This window comes from Canis aureus, chromosome 8 (genome assembly GCF_053574225.1).
Source record: "Canis aureus isolate CA01 chromosome 8, VMU_Caureus_v.1.0, whole genome shotgun sequence".
Classification (NCBI taxonomy): Eukaryota; Metazoa; Chordata; class Mammalia; order Carnivora; family Canidae; genus Canis; species Canis aureus.
In genome coordinates this window covers 18,304,054-18,326,121 of record NC_135618.1, presented here as the reverse complement: position 1 = coordinate 18,326,121, position 22,068 = coordinate 18,304,054, and the positions used below count along the sequence as shown (strand labels likewise).

General features: G+C 37.4%; 1 protein-coding gene across 1 annotated transcript; it reads left to right on the top strand.

The window, feature by feature from the left end:
- Nucleotides 1-2,805: 2,805 nt before the first annotated feature.
- GBP5 (guanylate binding protein 5) lies at nt 2,806-21,759 on the top strand. The gene is made up of 11 exons (XM_077905329.1): nt 2,806-2,999; nt 5,961-6,169; nt 6,684-6,811; nt 15,092-15,201; nt 15,459-15,655; nt 16,042-16,284; nt 17,347-17,627; nt 18,429-18,641; nt 19,397-19,499; nt 19,781-19,962; nt 20,593-21,759. Exons 2-11 carry the CDS (start codon nt 5,980-5,982, stop codon nt 20,707-20,709), a joined length of 1,764 nt encoding a protein of 587 aa, XP_077761455.1. The 5' UTR covers nt 2,806-2,999; nt 5,961-5,979; the 3' UTR covers nt 20,710-21,759.
- The last annotated feature ends 309 nt before the right edge of the window (nt 21,760-22,068 follow it).

The window sequence follows — 22,068 nt, the reverse complement described above, 5'->3', positions numbered from 1 at the left end:
TGGAATTAAAAATACAAAAAGCAAGAAAAGGGTACCTGGGTGATTCAGTCAATTAAGCATTTGACTCTTGATTTTGGCTCAGGTTATGATCTCAGGGTTGTGAGTTCAAGCCCCATGTCAGGCTCTGTGCTGGGCAGGGAGCCTCTTTAAGATTCTCTCTCTGTCCCTCTGCTTCTCCCCCATCTCTTTCTCTCTTCTTCCCATTAAAAAAAAAAAAAAAAAAGACAAGAAAGAATCAGCAAACTCAAAGATAGGGCAGTGGAATTCATCCAATCGAGGAGCAAAAAGAAAAAGTATGAAGATAGTTTAAGGAACTTACAGGATGATAGCAAGCTGACCAATATTTGCTCTGTAGGGATCCCAGAAGGAGAAAAGAAAGACAAAGGAGCAGAAAACTTGAGGAAATAATGGTTGAATAGTTCCCTAACATGTTGTAGAAAACAGACACCCAAATCCAAAAATCTATACAGTTCCAAATAAAATGAATCCAAGAAGACTCATAAGACACATTATAATTAGTGAAAAGTTAAAGACAAGGAGAGAATCTTAAAACCAGCAAGGGAAAACTACTTGTTAGGGAACAATTTTTGCAGTACCACCAGGAGATCTTTCAGTTAAAAAGTATGAAAGTATGAAGTTAAAACTCAGTAAAACTTTGCAAGAGAGACAGAGTGGCAAGATATATTCAAGATATACGCAGGAAAAAACTACTGAGAATACTCTAGCCAATAAAGTTGTCCTTGAGAATTAAAGAAGATGAAGATATTTTAGACAAGCGAAAGCTGAAGGAGTTCATCACCATTAAATGTGAAGGGGGCTTCTTTAAGCTGAAGCCAAAAAAAAAAAGCACTAATTAGTAACAGGAAAACACATGAAAGTATAAATCTCAGGTAAAGATTAAGGTAAATATATAGTTAAATTCAGAATAAACAAAGTCACTCATAAATCTAATATAAAGATTAAAAGAAGTGGTAAAAACAGATAACCACACTTATTTGTTAATGGATAGAAAGATAAAAATCTATAAACTGTCGTGTCAAAAACCTAAAATGTTTTAGGTGTAGGGGAGTAAAGATATAGAGCTTTAGAATGCATTCAAACTTATTTTCAAGTTAAAATATACTGTTATTACTCTGTTTTATGTACTCACAAGGCAAAAACCCATAGTAGAGGCAAAAATATAAAGATAAAGAATTTCTAAGCACACCATTACAAGAAAAATCATCAAGGACAGCCCGGTGGTTCAGTAGTTTAGCACCTTCAGTCCAGAGCCTGATCCTGGAGACCCAGGATCGAGTCCCACATCGGGCTCCCTGCATGGAGCCTGCTTCTCCCTCTGCCTGTGTCTCTGCCTCTCTCTCTCTCTCTCTCTCTCTCTCTCTCTGTTTCTCATGAATAAAAAAATAAAATATTTTAAAAAATCATCAAGTCACAAAGGAAGAATGTGAGAGAAGCAAGAGAAGAAATGTGTGAAGATGGTCAAAAGGTGTAAGCTTTCAGTTACGAGATAAATAAACATTGTGATTAGAGTTAGCAATACTGTACTGTACCCTGCTATGAGAGTAGATCTTAAAAGTTCTCATTATAAGAAAACAAAATCTGTAACAATGTGTGGTGATGGATGTCAACTAAACCCACTGTGGTAATCATTTCAGGATATACACATATATCAAATCATTATGTTGTACACTTAAAACTAATACAATGTTATATGTTGATAATATCTTAATAATAAGAAAAAAACCTTAGAGTACTTTTTATTATTAATATTTTGGGCAGTTGACAGTTGTAGCTAAAGCTAAGTCATGAAGCTCTGAAAAATGTGCCAATACTATTAGGCAATGGTTGAAAATAAGGAAGACAAACCCCCCAAAATATTTATATGCTTGGGAAAACAGATTTAGGGAGATGGGGGAAGCAGTAGATTGTATTTATTTAGACTTAACTATCCTTATAGAGATTATGAAGCGCTTGTTTGTTTTTTGCTTGTCTTTAAATACTGCAGTATATAATAGGTATTCAAAGTGTTTGGTTTGAGTATTTGCCTGAGTTGTGAAAGATACACTTACAAAAAACTATCGACCCAGTAATGACTGATCATTTTTCAAGTTATTTAAAACTTGTCAGCATTTATCTCCTTAGGAAGTTAATTTTCTTTCACTGAAATTATACAGCAATTTATTTTGTGTGTTGAGTAGATAGTAGATGGCTGTGTCCTAAGGCACCTAAGTGACCCGGTTGATTGAGCACCAACTCTTGAATTTGGCTCAGGTTAGATCTTGGGATCGAGCCCTCATATCTGGCTCTGTGCTCCAGAGGGAGTCTGCTTGGATTCTCTCTCTCCCTCTCCCTTTGCCCCTCCCCAGCCGCTGTGTGCTCTCCTTATAAAATAAATGAATAAATCTTAGAGGGGGGCGGAGAGGAGGCAGAGGCAGAGAAGGAGGGCTTCCTTAAAAATAAACAGAAAAGGTACATTCACAAAACTCAGGCATACTTTGGGGTTATATTCACTATGACTGTAGACTTATGGTTCCTCACAGCTCTGAGGACCAGGCTTATAGTAGGAAAAAAAAGAAAAAAAACCCCACAACTGATCTCAATCTCAAAGAAGCAATCTCAAAAATTGCAAAAACAGTCTCTTCCACTAACAACATGCAGTTTCTAATAATTCAGGCCAAACATCCAGCCCATTCACCAGGAAATACTCAGGAAATGACTGGTGAAGTGACTAGTCCCTGAGATTATCTTGTGGTTTCAGTTTCTATATGTATGAGGTTTTGAAGACTCTTTCTACTTTTGGTTTGTATTTCATATTCTAATCCTTTGCCCTCTGATGGTCTGGGGGAGGGGGTGGTAGTAAGAAATCCCCAGAATTGTGAAAGAAAGATATCAGAAATCAACACAGCTAAACTGAAGGACAAAGAGCTCTTAGCTTCTTCTCAGGGAAGCAGCTTTAGTACCAGCTCTAAAGGATCCCTGCTACTGATCTTGCAGTTAAGGTAAGACTAGGGCAGGGGTGGAAAAGATTTACAAGGGTCAGAATGTTTTTAAAACTTTCTATCCAGGATAGGATGCAGCCAAGCCTGATGTGGACATTAGACACCTTTAAAGACTAAATTGTGATGTTACAAGACAGTTAGCAGAATTTTTCTTTTAATTTTTTAAAAATATTTTATTCATTTATTCATGAGAGACACAAACACACACAGAGAGAGACACACACACACACACACAGAGAGAGAGAGAGAGAGAGAGAGAGACAGGCAGAGGGAGAAGCAGGCTCCATGCAGGGAGCCTGATGTGGGACTCGATCCTGGGTCTCCAGGATCACGCCCTGGGCCTAAGGCGGCGCCAAATCGCTGAGCCACCCAGGGATCCCCAGAATTAACTGAGCCCCAGATACATTTGGTTACTGCTGAATCAGACACAAGCATGTGTGGAGGAATAAACTGACAGCCTGAAATGTCCTAACACTGTTTTCCTTCCTTTGCCACCTTGAGATCCTTTCTTTTTGATAAAACCTAATTAAGTTATTTCAAACTGCTGTCTGATAGTCCGAAGAACTGCAACTGAATAATTTTTATGAGAAAGAGCAATGAATGAGATGTAATGTAAGTAGCTTGCTAACATTGTTAAAAACAGAAAAAGAAAAAAATTGAAACTCAGAATGAACAGTGCAGAGGTTCCTTGAAAGCAGCTATATACTTTTAGTCATAGTCTTATTTTTTTTTTAAGGTGGATTTCTTCCTTTAGAAATAGCACTGGATTGAGGTGCCGGGGTGGCTCAGTTGGTTAAGCATCACCTTGATGCTTGGCATCACCTTGGCACCTGAGTCTTTGGCTCAGGTCATGATCTCCAGCTTCTCAGAACGAGCCCCACATCAAGCTTCTTGCTCAACAGGGACTGTTTCTCTCTCTCTCTCTCTCTCCTTCTGCCCCTTCCCACTGCTCATTCTCTTTCTCTCTCTCTCTCTCTCTCTCTCTCTAATAAATAAAATCTTTTAAAAAAATAACCCTGGATTAATTAATTTTGATTTCCTGGAACACACTCATTCCTTAAGGCTTTTTGTGCTGGATTCTGTTTCTATTCTATTGTCTCTACTATTATGAATCATTTAATTCCAGTTGCCCAACTTGACCCATCAATACTGTCTGGCAATTTTGTTGGCCCCTTAGAGCTTATACCTATAAACTGAGCTGAGAATGGCAGAGCAACAGTTAGTTATATATGGGTGTGTTCATATTACAACTGCAAAGATGTTTTCGAGATTGGGCTCTCCGAAAAGAATTAAAGATGTCACCTAGATAACATTTGGGGGCAATGTGTAAAATACTTGTATTAACATAAATACACATATTAACATAAATACTTCTATTAACATAAATGTTATTCCTTGGGAGGTCTGAAAATTCAGACCGATTAGTTCCTCCTGTTAATGACATCATCCCAAAGTACAAGAGTTTGTAAGCCTCCAATATCTGCAAATAGATTTGGATTGTGTATGTTGTTTTTCTAGCTAATTGTAGATCATCACTGCCAGTTCCCCGTACCTTTGTAATCTAAAAATGATTATGACCCCTGCTTTATACAAATCAAGCAACCAGAAATCTACAAATGTATGGTACTGATACTGCAATAGAGATGCATTAGAATGGAAAAAGAATTAGCATTTGAGTCTGTAAAATCATAGAATCTCTCTGTGGGTTCAGGTTGGCCTGGGCATTTCCTGGCTCCCATGTCCATGGTGCTGTGCCATTTGTGCCATCCTTTGCAAAGGATCATTTATGAACTGCTCTTAAGCAGTTTGTTTTCATTGTCACCTGAATAATCTCCAATGCATTAGCTATGAGGAAGAGGGAAGAATGGGTTTTTATAATTTTTAAAAAACATTTTTTATTGCTGGCTAATAAAGGAATCCATAACTCTTCATTGTAAGTTTTTAATGAAAGAAGAATTCAAGCAGATGTTGGATTTTTAGCTTCTGTAGTAAATAATCATTTCTAAAATGGAAGAAAGTTACTCTTTATAAGGCAGAAAAGCAAACACTTGCTTGAGTCTCAGCCTAAAAATGCTTTATCAGGAACTCTATAGGAATTGATGCTCAGAAGTCAATAGTCAAGTATTATTCAAGAAGGCATTTTCACTTGCTCCCTCATTCATAAAACAATCATGCACTGAAGTTTTGACTGAAGAAAACACTACTATACCTATACAAAAAAAATTCCTTAAAAGTAGGTATAAGGGGCACTTGGGTGACTCAGTTGGTTAAGCATCCAACTCTTGGTTTCAGCTCTGGTCATGATCTCAGGGTCATGAGATCGAACCCCACATCCAGCTCCATGCTAGGTGTAGAGCCTGCTTGAGACTCTCTTTCTCCCTCTCCCTCTGCCCCTCCCTGGTTTGTGCTCTCTCTCTCTTTCTCTTTTAAAAAAAAAGAAATAAAAAGAAATAAATTTGTTTTTTTTAAAGTACAGCTATAAGAAGTAAAAAATTATGATTTGTTAGATTATGCTACATAATGACCTGGTGGGATTTAGTATAATACAGTTTGACTGGACATAGCCCTACATGAGACAGAAGCAAGTTGATAAAGGGTAAAAGCAAGAAGTGTAATATAACAAATAATGTTTATAAAGATTCAGTCTGAGGATTTAGGGAGGTAAAAACTAGAGATTACAAGCAAGCCAAAAACCAAAGAGATTCAGATTTTAAATTAGCAGTAGGTAAAACTCAGGAAATCGATTTCCTTATGTCCAACAAATATTTAAAGACCAGTGGGGTAGCCTATAATAGGGCGTAGAGCTTATTTTACTATGACCATCTTTACTCTCCATTTTTCAAAATTTCTTCAAGAATTTAAGCAATGTTGGAAAGTAATATGTCCCCAAGTCCAGAAAGCAAAATGACTTTTTCTTCTATAAGACAGGAAATTTCAACCTATCTCATCTCTTCCTTGCAGACAAAGTCACACCCTAGGCATGACGCCAAAGATCTACATGCCAGCCCCAGTGTGCCTCATTGAGAACAATGGAGGGCAACTTCTGGCTAATCAGGAAGCTTTGGAGATCCTGTCAGCCACTAGGAATCCTCTTGTGGTGGTGGCTATTGTGGGCCTCTACCGAACAGGCAAATCCTACCTGATGAACAAGCTGGCTGGGAAGAACAAGGGTGAGTGGCACCAACAAAGCTCTGCTCAGTCCCTTCTGCTCCCCCACACTGCCAGCACTGAGTGCAGTGAGGCATGGAGAGAAAGTTAGAGCCTGGGAGGAATACTGAAAGTTAATGTTTGGGCCACAGGTGGCTAATTATCTTTTGGAAACAAAGGCAGAGGTCTATTCATGACACGTCACCTCCTTTTCCTCTCTTAGTTTCTCCCTGGAAAAAGCATATTTTCCAATCATAAGGAGTAAAACATCAATAATATAATTTCTATATATGTAATTACAAACTATTAAATGTTTAGTAGTGTGACATTCTTGTAAAAAGGAAAAATATCAAACTTCCAAACTATGGTATTTGAGACTCTCATTTTTCCAATCCTCTATTCTAATTCAGATCAGTACTGGTTATACTTTTTGATGTGTCCTCATCTTACATCCCTTAAACCCTAGCTCAGTTGTCAAGAAGGTCTCTAACTTCCAGATCCCCTCCTCTGTTACTACCTCTCCCTTCCCCCTTGCAGGCTTCTCTATTGGATCCACAGTGCAGTCTCACACCAAGGGTATCTGGATGTGGTGTGTGCCTCATCCCAAAAAGCCGAACCACACTCTAGTTCTTCTTGACACGGAGGGTCTAGGAGATGTAGAGAAGGTAAGGAACAAAAATTCCTTTACATTCCTCTGAACATTCTTTACGAAGGGAGGTTTTTTGTTTTTCTAAATTTGTACTTCTACTCGATAGAGTATAACTTTTCCCCCTTTCTATTTTTCATAGTTGAAATTTGGAAATCTGAGATGAGAAAAATATATTTATAAGCCAGAATCATGACTGGAATAAGACACTAATACAGAGCTAGGCAGTTAACTGAAATCCAGAAAAGATGGTACAAATCAAAGCACTATCACGAGTCTGATCCTGCAGAAAAGAGTAATTAGTAGTGAGTTCTGGGTCAGAGGACCTTGGGTTAGAATACGGCCCTGGCACTTGTAGCTCTCTGACCTTGACATGCAAATCTCCTCAACTCTTTTACTTCCCTTTTGGCCTTATCCAACTTAGCATTTGGACAGTAGGCATGTGGGCTTTTTCCACTTTTATATTGATATTTAACAACCAGCTAACTGTGTGGGAGTTAGGGGAAAGATTTGATTTGTAACACTTGCCAGCTTTTTAAATATTCTCATTAAAGCTGATTCCAAGCTTCCAAAGTGAAGTCACTAAACTCCGGGTTCAGAAGAGATGTGTACAGTCAGCTCCTGTAAGCTGGTATGAGTTGGCTCTAGCATACAATGGAAATTTTCCCTTTCAGTTCTCTCTCTTTTTTTTTTTAAGATTTTATTTATTCATGAGAGATGGGGAGAGAGAGAGAGAGGCAGAGACACAGGCAGGGAGGCCACTCCCTCCCTGCAGGGAGCCTGATGTGGGACTCCATCCCAGGACTCCAGGATCACGCCCTGGGCCAAAGGCAGGCACCAAACTGCTGAGCCACCCAGGGATCCCCACTTCTCTTGTTTTTTGTTTCCATTTTGCTTTTTGGTTTGCCACAAACTCAAGATGGTTAACTCATTTTGTGCTTTAGTTTCTTCATCTGTAACATGAAAACAGTAGTTATAAGCATATCTCATGGCACTGTTTTGAGTATTAGACAAAATCAGTAATGTGAATTGTCCTGTGTATAATAACTAGCCAATAAAGTAAATATATATATTATGTGTATAGGCCAAATTTGTTTTACACAATTGAAGATCTTGATTTTTCCCTTTATTTTTTAATTCCAGTATAATTAATGTACAGTGTTACATCATTTTCAGGGTATCATATAGCAATTCAACAATTCTACACATTATTCAGTGTTTGTCACTGTAAATGTACTCTTAATCCCCTTCACCTATTTCATCCATCCACCCTCCCCATAATCAGTTTGGTCTCTATAGTTAAGAGACCAAAATTTTTTAATTTTCATTTTTCTTTTTTGTTTGTTTTGTTTCTTAAATTCCACATATGAGTAAAATCAAAGGGTATCTGTCTTTCTCTGACTTGTTTCATTTTGCATTATACCCTCTAGATCCATGTTGTTGCAAATGGCAAGAACTCATTTTTTTATGAATGAGTAATATTCATGTGTGTGTGTGTGTGTGTGTGTATTTTTTTTTTCTTCATCCATTCATCAATTGGGTTGCTTCCATATTTTGGCTATTGTAAATAATGTCGCAATAAACATAGGGATGCATGCATCTTTTTGAATTAGTGTTTTTGTACTCTTTGGGTAAATTCCCAGTAGTGGAATCACTGGATCATACGGCAGTTCTATTTTTAATTTTCTGAGGAAACTCCACCCTGTTTTCCACAGTGGCTGCAACAGTTTGCATTTCCACCAAAGTGCACAAGTGTTCCTTTTTCTCCACATCCTTACCAACAATTATTGTTTTTTGTGTTTTTGATAAAAATATTGATGTTAAGTACTCTGGTTACCTCCACTAACTTTGACTATCCATTCCAAATACCTAACTAGTTATAAGAAAAACTGGTGAGGGAGGAGGAGTTAAGAAGGCAGGGAAGTAGGAGGACCCTAAGCTTGTCTTATCCCTCAAACACGGCTAGATAGTTATTAAATTAGTCTGAACACCCAAGAAGTCAATCAGAAGTCTGAGAGAACAAAAACTGCACATATACAAGTAGAAAAGCCTTTGGAAGTGCGGAAAGTCTTCAGGGAGCAAAACGGTGCCACCTATTGAAGGCCAGAGCTGCTTACGCCAAGCCCCACCCCTATGCCCCTGGAGAAGTATTTCCACAGAAACATATCAGCCTGAGAATCAGCGCAGCAGGCCCCTCCCCCAGAAGACCAGCACAGACAACTAGCTTGCAACAAATTTATTGATCATAGAGTGCTGCAAAGCTTCATTCAGTTCTAGGAGAAACAGGACTGAGCTTCCTGTTTACTTTTATTCTTTATTTCTTTTAAATACATTTAATTTCCTATATTTCCAAATCTTTTATTAATTTTTACTATTAACTTTAATTTTTAATACTTTTCATACATGTTTTTAATTTTTTTCTTTCATTTTATCTTACCTTATTTTTAAATTTTATGATCTAGATTCTTTTAGCAAACAGATCAAAACACACCCAGGGTCTAGTGGGTTTTTGGTTTTCTTGCTTTGTGTTTCTGTTTTTGGTTTTGTATGTTTTTAGTTGCTGGTGTTGTTTCTTTTCTCTCTTATTTTCTTTTCTGGGCAAAATGACGAGACAGAGGAATTCACTCCAAAAGAAAGAACATGAGGTAGAACTCACTGCCAGGGATTTCATCAATATAGAATTAAGTAAATTATATCTTAACTAGAATTTAAAACAACAACTATAAGGATACTAGCTGGGCTTGAAAAAAGCATAGAAAACACTAGAGGATCCTTCATTATAAAGAAAAAAGAACTAAAATCTTGTCAGGCAAAAATTTAAAATACTATAACTAAGATGTAAACACAAATGGAGGCCATAAAAATGAGGATGGATGAAGCAGCTGAATGAATCAGTGATATAGAAGATAAAATTATAGAAAATAATGAAGCCAAAAAGAAGAGGGAAAGAAAGTAATGGACCATGAAAGTAGATGTAGGGAACTCAGCAACTTAGTAAAATGTAGTAACATTCCTATCGTAGGAGTCCCAGGAGATAAAGAGAGATATAAAGGGGCAGAAGGTTTATTTGAATAAATTCTAGCTGAAAACTTCCCAAATCTGGGGAAGGGCACAGACATCAAAATCCAAGAAGCACAGAGAACTCCCATTAAATTCAATAAAAGCCCACCATCAGAAAGGCATAACACAGTCAAATTCACAAAGTACACAGACAAGGAAAGAATCCTGAAAGCAACAAGGGAAAAAAGTCCTTAACCTACAAAGGAAGACAGATCAGGTTCTCAGCAGATCCATCCAGAGAGACTTGGCAGGCCAGAAAGGAGTGAAAGGAATTATTCAACATGTTGAATGGGAAAAAATATGCAGCAAAGCATTCTTCATCCAGCAAGCTCTTATTCAAAAGAGGAGAAAGAGTTTTCCAGACAAAAAATAAAGAGGTTCATGACCAGTCCTGCAAGAATTTTTTTTAAAGATTTTATTTATTTATACTAAATAAATAAGAGCCACAAAGAGAATGGCAGAGATATATAGGCAGATAGAGAAGCAGGCTCTGAATTCATTCTCTCAATAATCACTCTGAATGTAAATGTACAAACTGTTCCAGTCAAAAGACATAATGTATCAGAATGGATTGAAAAATATGATCCATCTATATGGTACCTACAAGAGACTCATTTTAGACCTAAAGTCACCTACAGGTTGAAAGTGAAGGGATTGAGATCCCTGGGTGACTCAGTGGTTTGGCACCTGCTTTCGGCCCAGGGCGTGATCCAGGAGACCCAGGATCGAGTCCCACATTGGGCTCCCTGCATGCAGCCTGCTTCTCCCTCTGCTTGTGTATCTGCCTCTCTCTCTCTCTCTCCCTCTCTCTCTCTCTCTCTCTTTCTCTTCCCATCTCTCTCATGAATAAATAAAATATTTTTTAAAAAATTGAAAGTGAAGGGATAGAGAACCATCTACCATGCTAACAGATGTCAAAAGAAAACGTAGCCATCCTTATAGCAGACCTAGATTTTTAAACAAAGACCAAGAGATGAAGGAGGCTTTTTATCATAATTAAGGGGTCTATCTATCAAGAAGATCTAACAATTGGAAATATTTATGCCCCCTACGTGAGAAAACCCAGATATATAAATTAATAACATACATAAAGAAACTCACTGATGATAATATAATAATGGTAAGGGACTTTAACATCCCAATTACAGCAAGGGACACATCAGCTAAGCAGAAAACCAACAAGGAAACAACAGTGTTGAAGAATACACTGGGCCAGACAGACTTAACAGATATATCTAGAATTGTTACCTTAAAGCAACAGAGTACACACTCTTCTCTAGTGCACCTCAAACATTCTCTAGAGGAGATCACACACTGGGTCACAAATCAGCCCTCCGTAAGTACGAAAAGATTGAGATCATGCTATGCATATTTTCAGACCACAATGCTAGGAAACTAGAAGCCAACCACAGGAAAAAATTTGGCAAGACCTCAAATACATGCATGTTAAAGAACATCCTACTAAAGAATGAATGGGTTAATAAGGAAATTCAAGAAGAATTTTAAAAATATATAGGAAAAATTGAAAAAGAGAGCACAAGAGCCCAAAACCTTTGGGATGCAGCAAAGGCACGCTTAAGAGGGAAATATGTTATAGCACAGGCCTACCTCAAGAAGCAAGAAGAGTCTCAAATATACAACTTAACCTTACACCCAAAGGACTAGAAAAGGAACAGCAAATAAAGCCTAAGGCCAGCAGAAGAACAGAAATACTAAAGATGAGAGCAGAAATCAATGACATAGAAAACACTAGGAGAACAGATTAATGAAACTAAGAGCTGGTTCTTCAGAAGAATTAATGAAATTGATAATCCACTCTAAGACTTATCCAAAAAAAAAAAAAGAGAGAGAGAGAGAGAGAGAAAAGACCCAAATAGATAAAATCACAAATGATAGGGGAGAGATCACAACCAACACCACAGAAATATAGACAATTATGAGAGAATACTATGAAAAATCACAGGCCAACAAACCGGGCAATCTGGAAGAAATGGACAAATTCCTAGAAACCTACAAACTACCAAATTGAAACAGAAAGAAATAGAAAATTTGAACAGACCCATAACCAGCAAAGAAATTGAATCAGTAATCAACAACCTTCCAACAAACAAAAGTCCTGGGCTGGATGGTTTCCCAGGGGAACTCCACCAGACATTTAAAGAAGAGTTAATACCTATTCTTCCCAAAACATTCCATAAAGGTGGAAATGGAAGGAAAACTTCCAAATTCATTCTATGAAGCCAGCATTACTTTAGTTCCAAAACCAGACAAAGACCCCACTAAAAAGGGGAATTACAGGGCAATATCCCTGATGAACACGGATGTACAAATTCTCAAAAAAATACTAGCCAATGGAATCCAACAGTATATTAAAAGAATTACTCACCATGATCAAGTGGGATGTATTCCTGGGCTACAGGGCTGGATTGCTATTCCCAAATCAATCAACGTGATACACTACATTAATAAAAGAGAGGATAGGAACCATATGATCCTCTCAATAGATGCAGAAAAAGCATCTGACAAAATACAGCATCCATTCTTGATAAAAACCCTCAACAGAGCAGGGATAGAGAGAACATACCTCAACATCATAAGAGCCATATATGAAAGACCCACAGCTAATATCATCCTCAGTGGGGAAAAGCTAAGAAACGTTCCCCTGTGGTCAGGAATAAGACAAGGATGTCTACTCTCACCATCACTATTTAACAGAGTACTGGAAGTCTTAGCCTCAGCAATTAGAAAACACAAAGAAATAAAAGGCATCTGAATCAGCAAGGAAGAAGTCAAACTTTCTCTATTTGCAGACAATCTGATACTCTGTAGGAACCCTGAAGGACTGCACCAAAAAATTGCTAGAAGTCATCCATGAGCTCAGCAAAGTAGCAGGATCTGAAATCAATGTGCAGAAATAGGTTGCATTTCTATGCACCAATAACAAAGAAGTAGAAAAAGGAAACCAAAGAATCAATCTGCTTTGCCATTGCATCAAAAATAATAAGATGCCTAGGAATAAATCTAACTAAAGAACCAAAAGATCTGTACTCTGAAAATCATAGACCACTTATGAAAGAAATTGAAGAGGACATAAAGAAATGGAAAAGCATTCCATATTCATGGATTAGAACAACATTGTTTGTTGCAATCTACACATTTAATGCAATTCCCATTGAAATACCACCAGCATTCTTCATTGAGCTAGAAGAAACAATCCTAAAATTTATATGGAACTACAAAAGACTCCAAATAGCCAAAGCAATCCCAAAAAAGAAAAAAACTGGAGGCATCATGATTCCAGATTTCAAGCTACTTCAAAGCTACAGTTATCAAGACAATATGGTATTAGCACAAAAACAGACACAGAAATCAATGAAACAGAAGAGAGATCCTAGAAATGGGCCACAACTATATGATAAACTAATCTTCAACAAAGCAGAAAAGAATAGCCAATGGAAAAAAGTCTCTTCAACAGATGGTGTTGGGAAAACTGGGCAGCAACATGTAGAAAAATGAAACTAGACCATTTACTTATACCATACACAAAAATGAGTTGAAAATGGATGAAAGATCTTAATATGAGACAGGAAACCATCAAAATTCAAGAGGAGAACATAGGCAGAAACCTCCTTGATCTTGGCCATATCAGTTTCTTACTAGACACATTACCAGAAACAAGGGAAACAAAAGCAAAAATGAATTATTGGGACTTTGACAAGATAAAAAGCTTCTGCACATTGAAGGAAACAATCAACAAAACTAAAAGATAGCTTTCTGAATGGGAGATGATATCTGCAAACAAGGTATCTGATAAAGGATTAATATCCAAGATCTACAACAAACTTACCAAATTCAACATTTCAAACACAAATAACCCAGTTAAGAAATGGGCAGAAGCCATGAACAGACACTTTTCCAAAAAGACATTTAGGTCGCTAACAGACACATGAAAAGATGCTCATCATCACTCATCATTAGGGAAAAACAAATCCAAACCATGATGAGATATAATCTCACACCTCTCAAATGGCTAAAATTAACAGCACAAGAAACAATAGGTGTTGGTAAGGATGTAGAGAAAGGGGAAGCCTCTTGCACTGTTGAGGCAAATGCAAACTGGTGCAGCCACTCTGGAGAACAGTATGGAGGTTCCTCAAAGTGTTAAAAATAGAGGTACTCTATGATTCAGCAATTGCATCACTAGGTATTTATCCAAAGGATACAAAAATATAGATTCAAAGGGATACATGCACCCTGATGTTTATAGCAACATTATCAACCATAGCCAAACTATGGAGAGAACCCAAATGGCAACCAATGAATGGTTAAAGAAGATGTGGTATAGGGATGCCTGGGTGGCTCAGTGGTTGAGCATCTGCCTTTGGCTCAGAGTGTGATCCCAGGGTCCTAGGATAAAGTCCCCTGTCGGGCTCCCCACAGGCAGCCTGCTTTTCCCTCTGCCTATGTCTCTGCCTCTCTATGTCTCTCATGAATAAATAAATTTCTTTAAAAAAGAAGGTATGGCATATATATATATATATATATATATATATATACAACATATATATGTGTATATATATATACACACACACACACACACATATATATATGTATATATTTATACATACACACACACAATGGAGTGTTTCTCAACCATCAAAATGAGTGGTCTTGCCATTTGCAATGACATCGATGGAGCTAGACTGTATTATGCTAAATGAAAAAAGTCAGAGAAAGATAAATACCATATGATCTCACTCATATATGGAATTTAAGAAAGAGAACAAATTAACACGTGGGAAGGGGAAAAGAAAAAAAAGAGAGAGAGAAACAAGCCATAAGAGAATCTTAATGATAGAGAACAAACTAATGGTTGGTGGAGGGAGGTGGATGGGAGATGGGCTAGACAGATGATGGGTATTAAGATGTTTATGTAAGTGATGAATCACTGAATTCTATTCAAAAACCAATATTGGAATTCTATTCCAAAACCAATATTGCCCTGTATATTAACTATTAAATTTAAATTAAAATAATAATAAAATAAGTTTAAAAAAGAAAAACTGGTGAGTTAACAGTATATGATTCTATATAAATTTATCAATGTTAACAGAACTTTGAATAGTAATGTTTCTCATAATCATTTTTGTTTATCTTGCTTAACGTAAGTCAAGGGCCTATTTTTAATGATTGGTCATCTAAGAATACTATGAGACATGACTTAAATTTGTTCTTTTAGGGTGACAAGAACAATGATGCCCAGATCTTTGCATTGGCAATACTATTGAGTAGTACCTTTGTATACAATACTATGAACAAAATTGATCAGAAGGCTATTGACCTATTGCAGTATCCTTATGTGGTCCAAGATGGCACTGGAGCCAGAGAGAACTCTATTTACCAGCTGTGTTTGTGAGTTTGTGAATCAAGCACGAAAATGAAAAAATATAAAGCACTAAAGGTACGAAAGAGAGTCCTTAAATTTATAGATCAAATGAGGAGTTAAGACCCAAAGGGAAAATAAACATATAGGGAGACATGGAACTAAATATATATGGGCTTAGATGAAGTCCTATTTCCATCAGTTTTCCTTAACTGCATCCCAGCTATGTTACAGAACTGTCGAATCTGCTCAGGAAAGTATCCTCACCTGATCTTGAAGGGGTTGAAGATGCAACTAACCTTCAGAGCTTCTGTCCAGACTTTGTGTGGACTCTGAGAGATTTCTTTCTAACCCTGGAAAAAGATGGGCAAGACATCACAGCAGATGAATACTTGGAGAATTCCCTAAGGCTAAAGCAAGGTAGCTGGACTTCAGTTTTAAAAGAGAGAAGAAGAAAAAAATAAAAAAATAAAAAAATAAATAAAAGAGAGAAGAGTACTAAGAGAAATTTTATCTCATGTGTAGGTGGTTAAATTAATAGTTTCATATATTTACTCACCTTGCTAAACTACCAAATAAATATTCGTTTATAGTAAACTAATAGACTCAGTATTAAATTGTATTAATCCCCTGTTCTTGGAGCAAATTCTTTTTTCCTTTCCCTGATTAGTTACCTTTCAGCTTTTTGCTTAGAGTCTGTGAAGATGTAGTAAAATAACATCAGGTGGAAGCACATTTATTTGAGGAGAATAAGTTAACTCGAATGCTAATCTTATGCTAAATGAGTCCTATTTTTCTTTTCCCAGGCACTAATGAAAGTGTTAAAAACTTTAATTTGCCCCGTCTATGTATAAAAGAATTCTTTCCAATAAGGAAATGCTTTATCTTTGACTCTCCCACTTACCGGAAGAAGCTTGCCCAGCTTGAGACGCTGCCTAACGATGAGCTGGATCCTGAATTCGTGCAACAAGTGGCAGGGTTCTGTTCCCACATCTTCAACCATTCCAACACTAAAACTCTTCCAGGAGGTATCAAGGTCAATGGACCCTGTGAGTACCCTTTTTAGAATTCTTCAATTCAACACAAAGAATGGGGCACTGTTGTAAGTTTCTCCTTCCACTGTCAATGTTGAAAATGCGTAGTCAATTACTACCAAGAAAATCATGTGTATCATATTTATTAAAATCCAGTAAGTACCAAAAATATTTCTAGTGCTTTTTAAAGTAATATCTCCAAAGTAGGATAAAATAAAGTGTAACCTGAGAAAAAGGTCAAGTTAAAAAAGTTATCCCCATAAATGGTCCACCACTGAACTAGACTAACTCATATCATGGGTTGGCATCGCTTGTTCAACCAATATAGTAGATACTAATTATATGTCACAGTTTTTGAGAGACACGAAATGAGGAATACATATATATTCTCTGTAAAAATGAAGTGAGTTCATACAAACATTAAGCAGAGGCCCAGGTTATCTAAAACCCTAAAAGAAATCCAGCAGACTTCTAGGTCCAGTTTCAACTAGAGTCTCTATCTCTCAGAAGTTTGTAAATTATTACTGCATTCAAGAAGGAAGTTGAGTGCAAACAAAAGTATGCAAAGGACAAGAAAGACAAACAGGAAAGTTTCAACAAAGAGTAAAGGAGACTGGTCTAATGAACACCCGCTTTCTGCTTTTCCAGAGCAGGATAATGCTCATGCCAGCTTTACATACCGAAGTGAAAGATGAAAGGGCATTCTGAAGGGAAAAGAAACCTGAGGAAGAGGGAAAGAAAGGGGAGAGTAAGAGGCAAAAGGCCTATAGCATTCTAATCAAACAAATATGCCTAACTTTGCATAACCATTTGCTTATTTCTCAATGAGAAAAGGATGAAATGTGGATGATCACATACATCTTGAGTTTTCCTCTTTGAATACTTTCTTTTCCCAAAGAAAGATCTTGCTTTAGGTCACACAGTTTCCCAAAGGACCTTATTTGGGCCACTGGCACCGTATGCAGAAAGCTGAAAAAGTGCAGGCGATGCACTGTGAAATTAACACTCACAGAATCACCCAGTTTAGAGCATGCCCTCTTTCTTGAAAATAACACAAGCATCTCTTCTCCTGTGAAGATCTAAAGAGCCTCGTGCTGACGTACATTAATGCCATCAGCCGTGGGGATCTGCCCTGCATGGAGAACTCAGTCTTGACCTTGGCCCAGATCAAGAACTCAGCAGCAGTGAAAAAGGCCATTGACCACTATGACCAGCAGATGAGCCAGAAGGTGCAGCTGCCCACGGAAACTGTCCATGAGTTGCTGGACCTGCATAGGGAAAGTGAAAGAGAGGCCACAGAAGTCTTCATGAAGAACTCTTTCAAGGATATGGACCAAAAGTTTCAGAAGGAATTAGAGGTAATTATCTTTTTTTTTTCTCTAGTTCATGGGGCTTATGACCAATAAGAGGCAAAGTTGCATTTTATTGCTATGAAAGGCAAAATTGGGACTGAATAGGGAAACACAATCCTTACTAGACTGGAAAATAATGATTACCACTTATGTGATCAAGATATCACTTATTCTGAAAAAAAAAAAGAAAAAAGAAAAAAACAAGCAAACGTGTCACTACCCTGGACCCTATAGATTCTGAAACTTTCACACATACACAACTCACCTTACCATGTTACAACCATGAACTAATTTTTTTAAGTAATCTTATTCCTTAAAACATTATATTCACAAAGTATTCATTAACTTTCCTTTTTTATTAATCAAGATGCAGAATTGCCAAATGAGTCTACTAAAAGATCATGTCTCCAGGTTTGATAGCATACACTACACCACTCTGGCCAGTTACTGCGTACCCTATACTCAATGGGAATCCCAGGCCCAGTGTTGCACTAAAACCAGGAAGTTGTAAAATAGTAGGTTGCATTTAAAATTACAGCATGAGGCTGAAGATGTGTGGTCTAAAGATGACATCTGAAGCAGAAATTGCAAAAGAAAGAGGTTTCAAGGGAATTTCAAACCCAAAAGCAAAGTAATTTTTCTACAGTATATCATCTTTGGAATTTTTCTAGGCTTGGTGGGAAGGATATAGTCTTACTTGTAGTCCTCTAGTTTCTATAAAAAATATAAAGATTATTTTTGAGAACCATTTCTAGAAATTATGAAGTGTTGCTAACATCTTCTCCATGGACCTCTGTCCCTCTGAAGACTCTTCTAGAAGTAAAAAAGGATGACTTATATAAACAGAACATGGAGGCATCATCATGCCGTTGCTCAGTTTTACTTCGGGCTATTTTTGGTCCTCTGGAAAATGATGTGAGGCAGGGCATTTATTCAAAGCCAGGAGGACATCATCTCCTCGTTCAGAAGACAGAAGAGTTGAAAGCAAAGTACTATCAGGAGCCCAGGAAAGGAATGCAGGTATTACAAATTTTATCTATTAATCACAGAAATTGTTAAGGGGCTTCTTTCAAAAACCAATGAGGACAGGAAGAGTATTTATAACCTAATGATAGCTGTGGAATTAAACCAAACAATATCACCATAATCACCTGACTTTTATTGCTATCATGAACATTCATTATAATGAAGGAACTTTCTTGGTTACATGGCACAGAATCCCAATAATTGAAGCTAATGTAAGAAAGAATGATAATTCACTGGCTTATATAAACTAAAAGCAAAATGTTTAAATGCTATTCTATGTTCAAGAGTTCAAACAATATCATAAATTTTACCCCTTCCTTCTTTTTCCAATCTCCACTGCAGCTTTTTGTTCTCTTTTCCTCACTATTGATTTCATTCTCAGGCAGGTTCAACCCACAGGGTGGGAGAATGACACCAACAGCTCCAAGCTTAATTAGTCTTTTGTGCTCCCAGTCTCAGTATAGAGAATATTTCCCAGCATCCCTATCAGTCTTTCAAATACCCAGGCTGCAGTCTTTCCCCACCTGTACCCAAATTCTCTGCATCTGGTAGCCTTGGGTGCTCTGATTGGCCAGCCCAGAGCTTTGCAGCCACCCTTGTCACAGAAGAGGTTTAATTGGCAGTTTTACCAAGGACAGGGCTGAGCACTTCCAGGAAGGAAAAGATCCGGGGATGAAAAAGAAATAAAGGTTTATAACATTCTTAATCCCCATTTCCTACTCCTAACTTCATGTTTTTGGGGTCCCTAGGCTGAGAGAGCTCTACAGGAATATTTACAGTCCAGACAGTCTACAACTGATGCCATCCTACAAATAGACTTGGCTCTCACAGTGAGGCAAAAGGAGATAGAAGGTGAGAAGAAAATGGAGGGGATGCAAGCTAGACCTTTCTACACATTTTAATGAATTTCATCTGCTTCACCTGTGATCCGTAAACCAGAGCAAGAATGGCAAAGATGATTCCTAGCTCCTCGGGCTGAATCTGAACAGGGCATGTGCTGTCAGTTGCAATATGGTTTCCTGGAAGGGAGACAGTTCCAGGGAGTTTTCTTTATGAGGTAGTAGCAATAACAAGAGTGGGGAACAGAAGGAAGAGGCTCTTTAATCCTAGAGGGTTGTCATTTTCTTCCTCAGAGGCAAATAGGAAAGCACAGGCTGCGAAGATTGTAGCACAAAGGTTGGAGACAATTCAAAGGCATAACCAGCAAATGATGATGCAAAGGGAGCGGCTCTATCAGGAACAAATAAGACAGATACAAATATTCAGAGAATACCAGTTGCAACAACAGCAGAGGGCCCTGGAACGTCGATTCCAGGTATGCATCAATTATTTCATCTCAGGATTTTAACCATATCTCTCCTCCCTGTATTGATGAGGGCATGAAGCAGTGACAAGGCAGAGAGGCAGCACAGTACTGCAGCTCAGGTCAAGGACTCTGGAGTCAGATGTCCTGGATATGAATCCTAGCTCTACCTCCTACTAAATACATGGTTTGAGCAACCTATCTATCCTCTCTATGCCTTGGTTTCCTCTTGTGGAAAATGGGGACCATAATAAAGCCCATTTTATAGGGTTATTTTGATAATTAAATAAGAACATTTGGGTTTAGAATTGTGTTTGTTCTAGAATAAGCACTAAAATGTGTTAAATAAAAGCCCAGGACCTTTCTATCCCCTAGCAATTTTTGTTGTTATCTTGTTCATTGCTCTAGATAGTCTTCTTTGGTTATGATAACCTTATTAAATTAATTTACCTTTTTCTACCTATGAAAGAAGCCCAGAATGAGAAATGCACATGAATGGAAAAGAAGAATTCTGTGACTGTCTTTTGTTACTTACTGACAGGTTAAAATAAACAAAGAAGTCAATGATTTGGGTTTCCCCCCCTCAAGTGATATAGACATTGCTTTCTGCTAAGCTCTCCTGTTTTATTTATCATTCTTTAGGAAGAGGCTGAAAATCTCAATAGGGAAATCGAAACTGAACGCAGAAGCCTTCAAAATGAAATCCAGGATCTCCAGAGGAATGTTGTCTCATTGGATGATACATGCATCTTACTCTAAAGAGCTAAATATCAGAACAAACTTTTCTTGTTCACTTTTGCTAAAGGCACAAAAGTTTGAGAAATTATAGAAACTGGAAAAATCACCACTTAAATAAACTTCATAATTCTTGTGTCAAACTTTTGTACAGTTCTAAAATTATAAAGCTTGTAATTAGTATAATGTACATTTCAGTAATTCCATAGCTTAAATAAATGATGGTCACTTCCTTAAAAAGACTGTGAATTCTGTAATAAGGATTTTTATCACTATCCTTATTTAGGGTGATACTGGCTTGGTTCCATCAGGGGAAACTGTCTTATAACCCAATTCCATCCCTCCAATTTTCTATTTTGGATTGAGGGTATTAGGAGTGGCCAAAGGAGTGATACCCACAATGGACAAAGTCAAGTACAATTTGGCCAAAGTCATGGGCTCAAATGGGCATCATGCTTGCCAAGTGGTCTTGTGCTGGATGCCATCAGAGGAAGGCACCAATAGTAAGGACAACTAACCTCGTGGAAACAATGTATGGTTCTCTTGTGTATGGACACTGCTCAGTTTATTGCCAATGATGTGACTCCTGGATACAGTTAGTATATGGTCTGCTTAGATTCTAAGCTGAAAAAAAAAACAAACCCCACAAAACAACAACAAAAAAAACATGGTAATGAAATAAGGGTACTCCAGATGGTGGAAAGAACTACCAGCATAGAAACTATATCATAGGCTGCGGGCTAAATAAGACTTTTCCTTGTTAATTCTCAAAAAGGGCATAACTTAAACAAGATATTTTATATTATGAAGCAATTTATATTGGACTTAATAACTGTGTCACATGTTTATAATCCTTCAAAGCTTGTAAATAAATGGTATAAGGAATGCTGGATAAGGTGCCAAAATGTTTGATGGGGATCATTTAATTTTATACTTGCTTTAGTGCCAAAGCTAAATGATCTTAATTCTTTGCAATTATATATAAAAGCATAAATTTTTTTTCTAAAATTATGGTTTAAATACATTTGTACATATTTTAACTATAAATAACAATTAAAATTTTCAAAAACATAACTCTACTACTTTGTTTTCATCTTCTCCAAAATTGGAAAAATTTGGAAGGTCATAAATGCTGCAGACACATGACTGGTACCTTGAAGCTATCCACTTGCACCACGGCTCTCTCTCTCTACATATGTCTAACACGGCTTCCCCACAGCATGGCACACTCATGTGGCTAGCTTCCAAGACAGTGTTTGAAGTAGCAAAATTCCAAGCTTAAAATCTCTTAAGACCCATTTTTACACACAACTCCCTTTTTGTTGCATTCCATTGATCAGGATAGTTCATAGGCAGGATCCCTGGGTGGCTCAGGGGTTTAGT

Bases quoted from the DNA above. Each gene is read 5' to 3' on its own strand.
- GBP5 (XM_077905329.1), top strand. From the start codon at position 5,980: ATGACGCCAAAGATCTACATGCCAGCCCCAGTGTGCCTCATTGAGAAC. The intron at 15,202-15,458 runs GTATCCTTATGT...ACTGCATCCCAG, and splicing joins AAGGCTATTGACCTATTGCA to CTATGTTACAGAACTGTCGA. The intron at 16,285-17,346 runs GTGAGTACCCTT...TCTCCTGTGAAG, and splicing joins TATCAAGGTCAATGGACCCT to ATCTAAAGAGCCTCGTGCTG.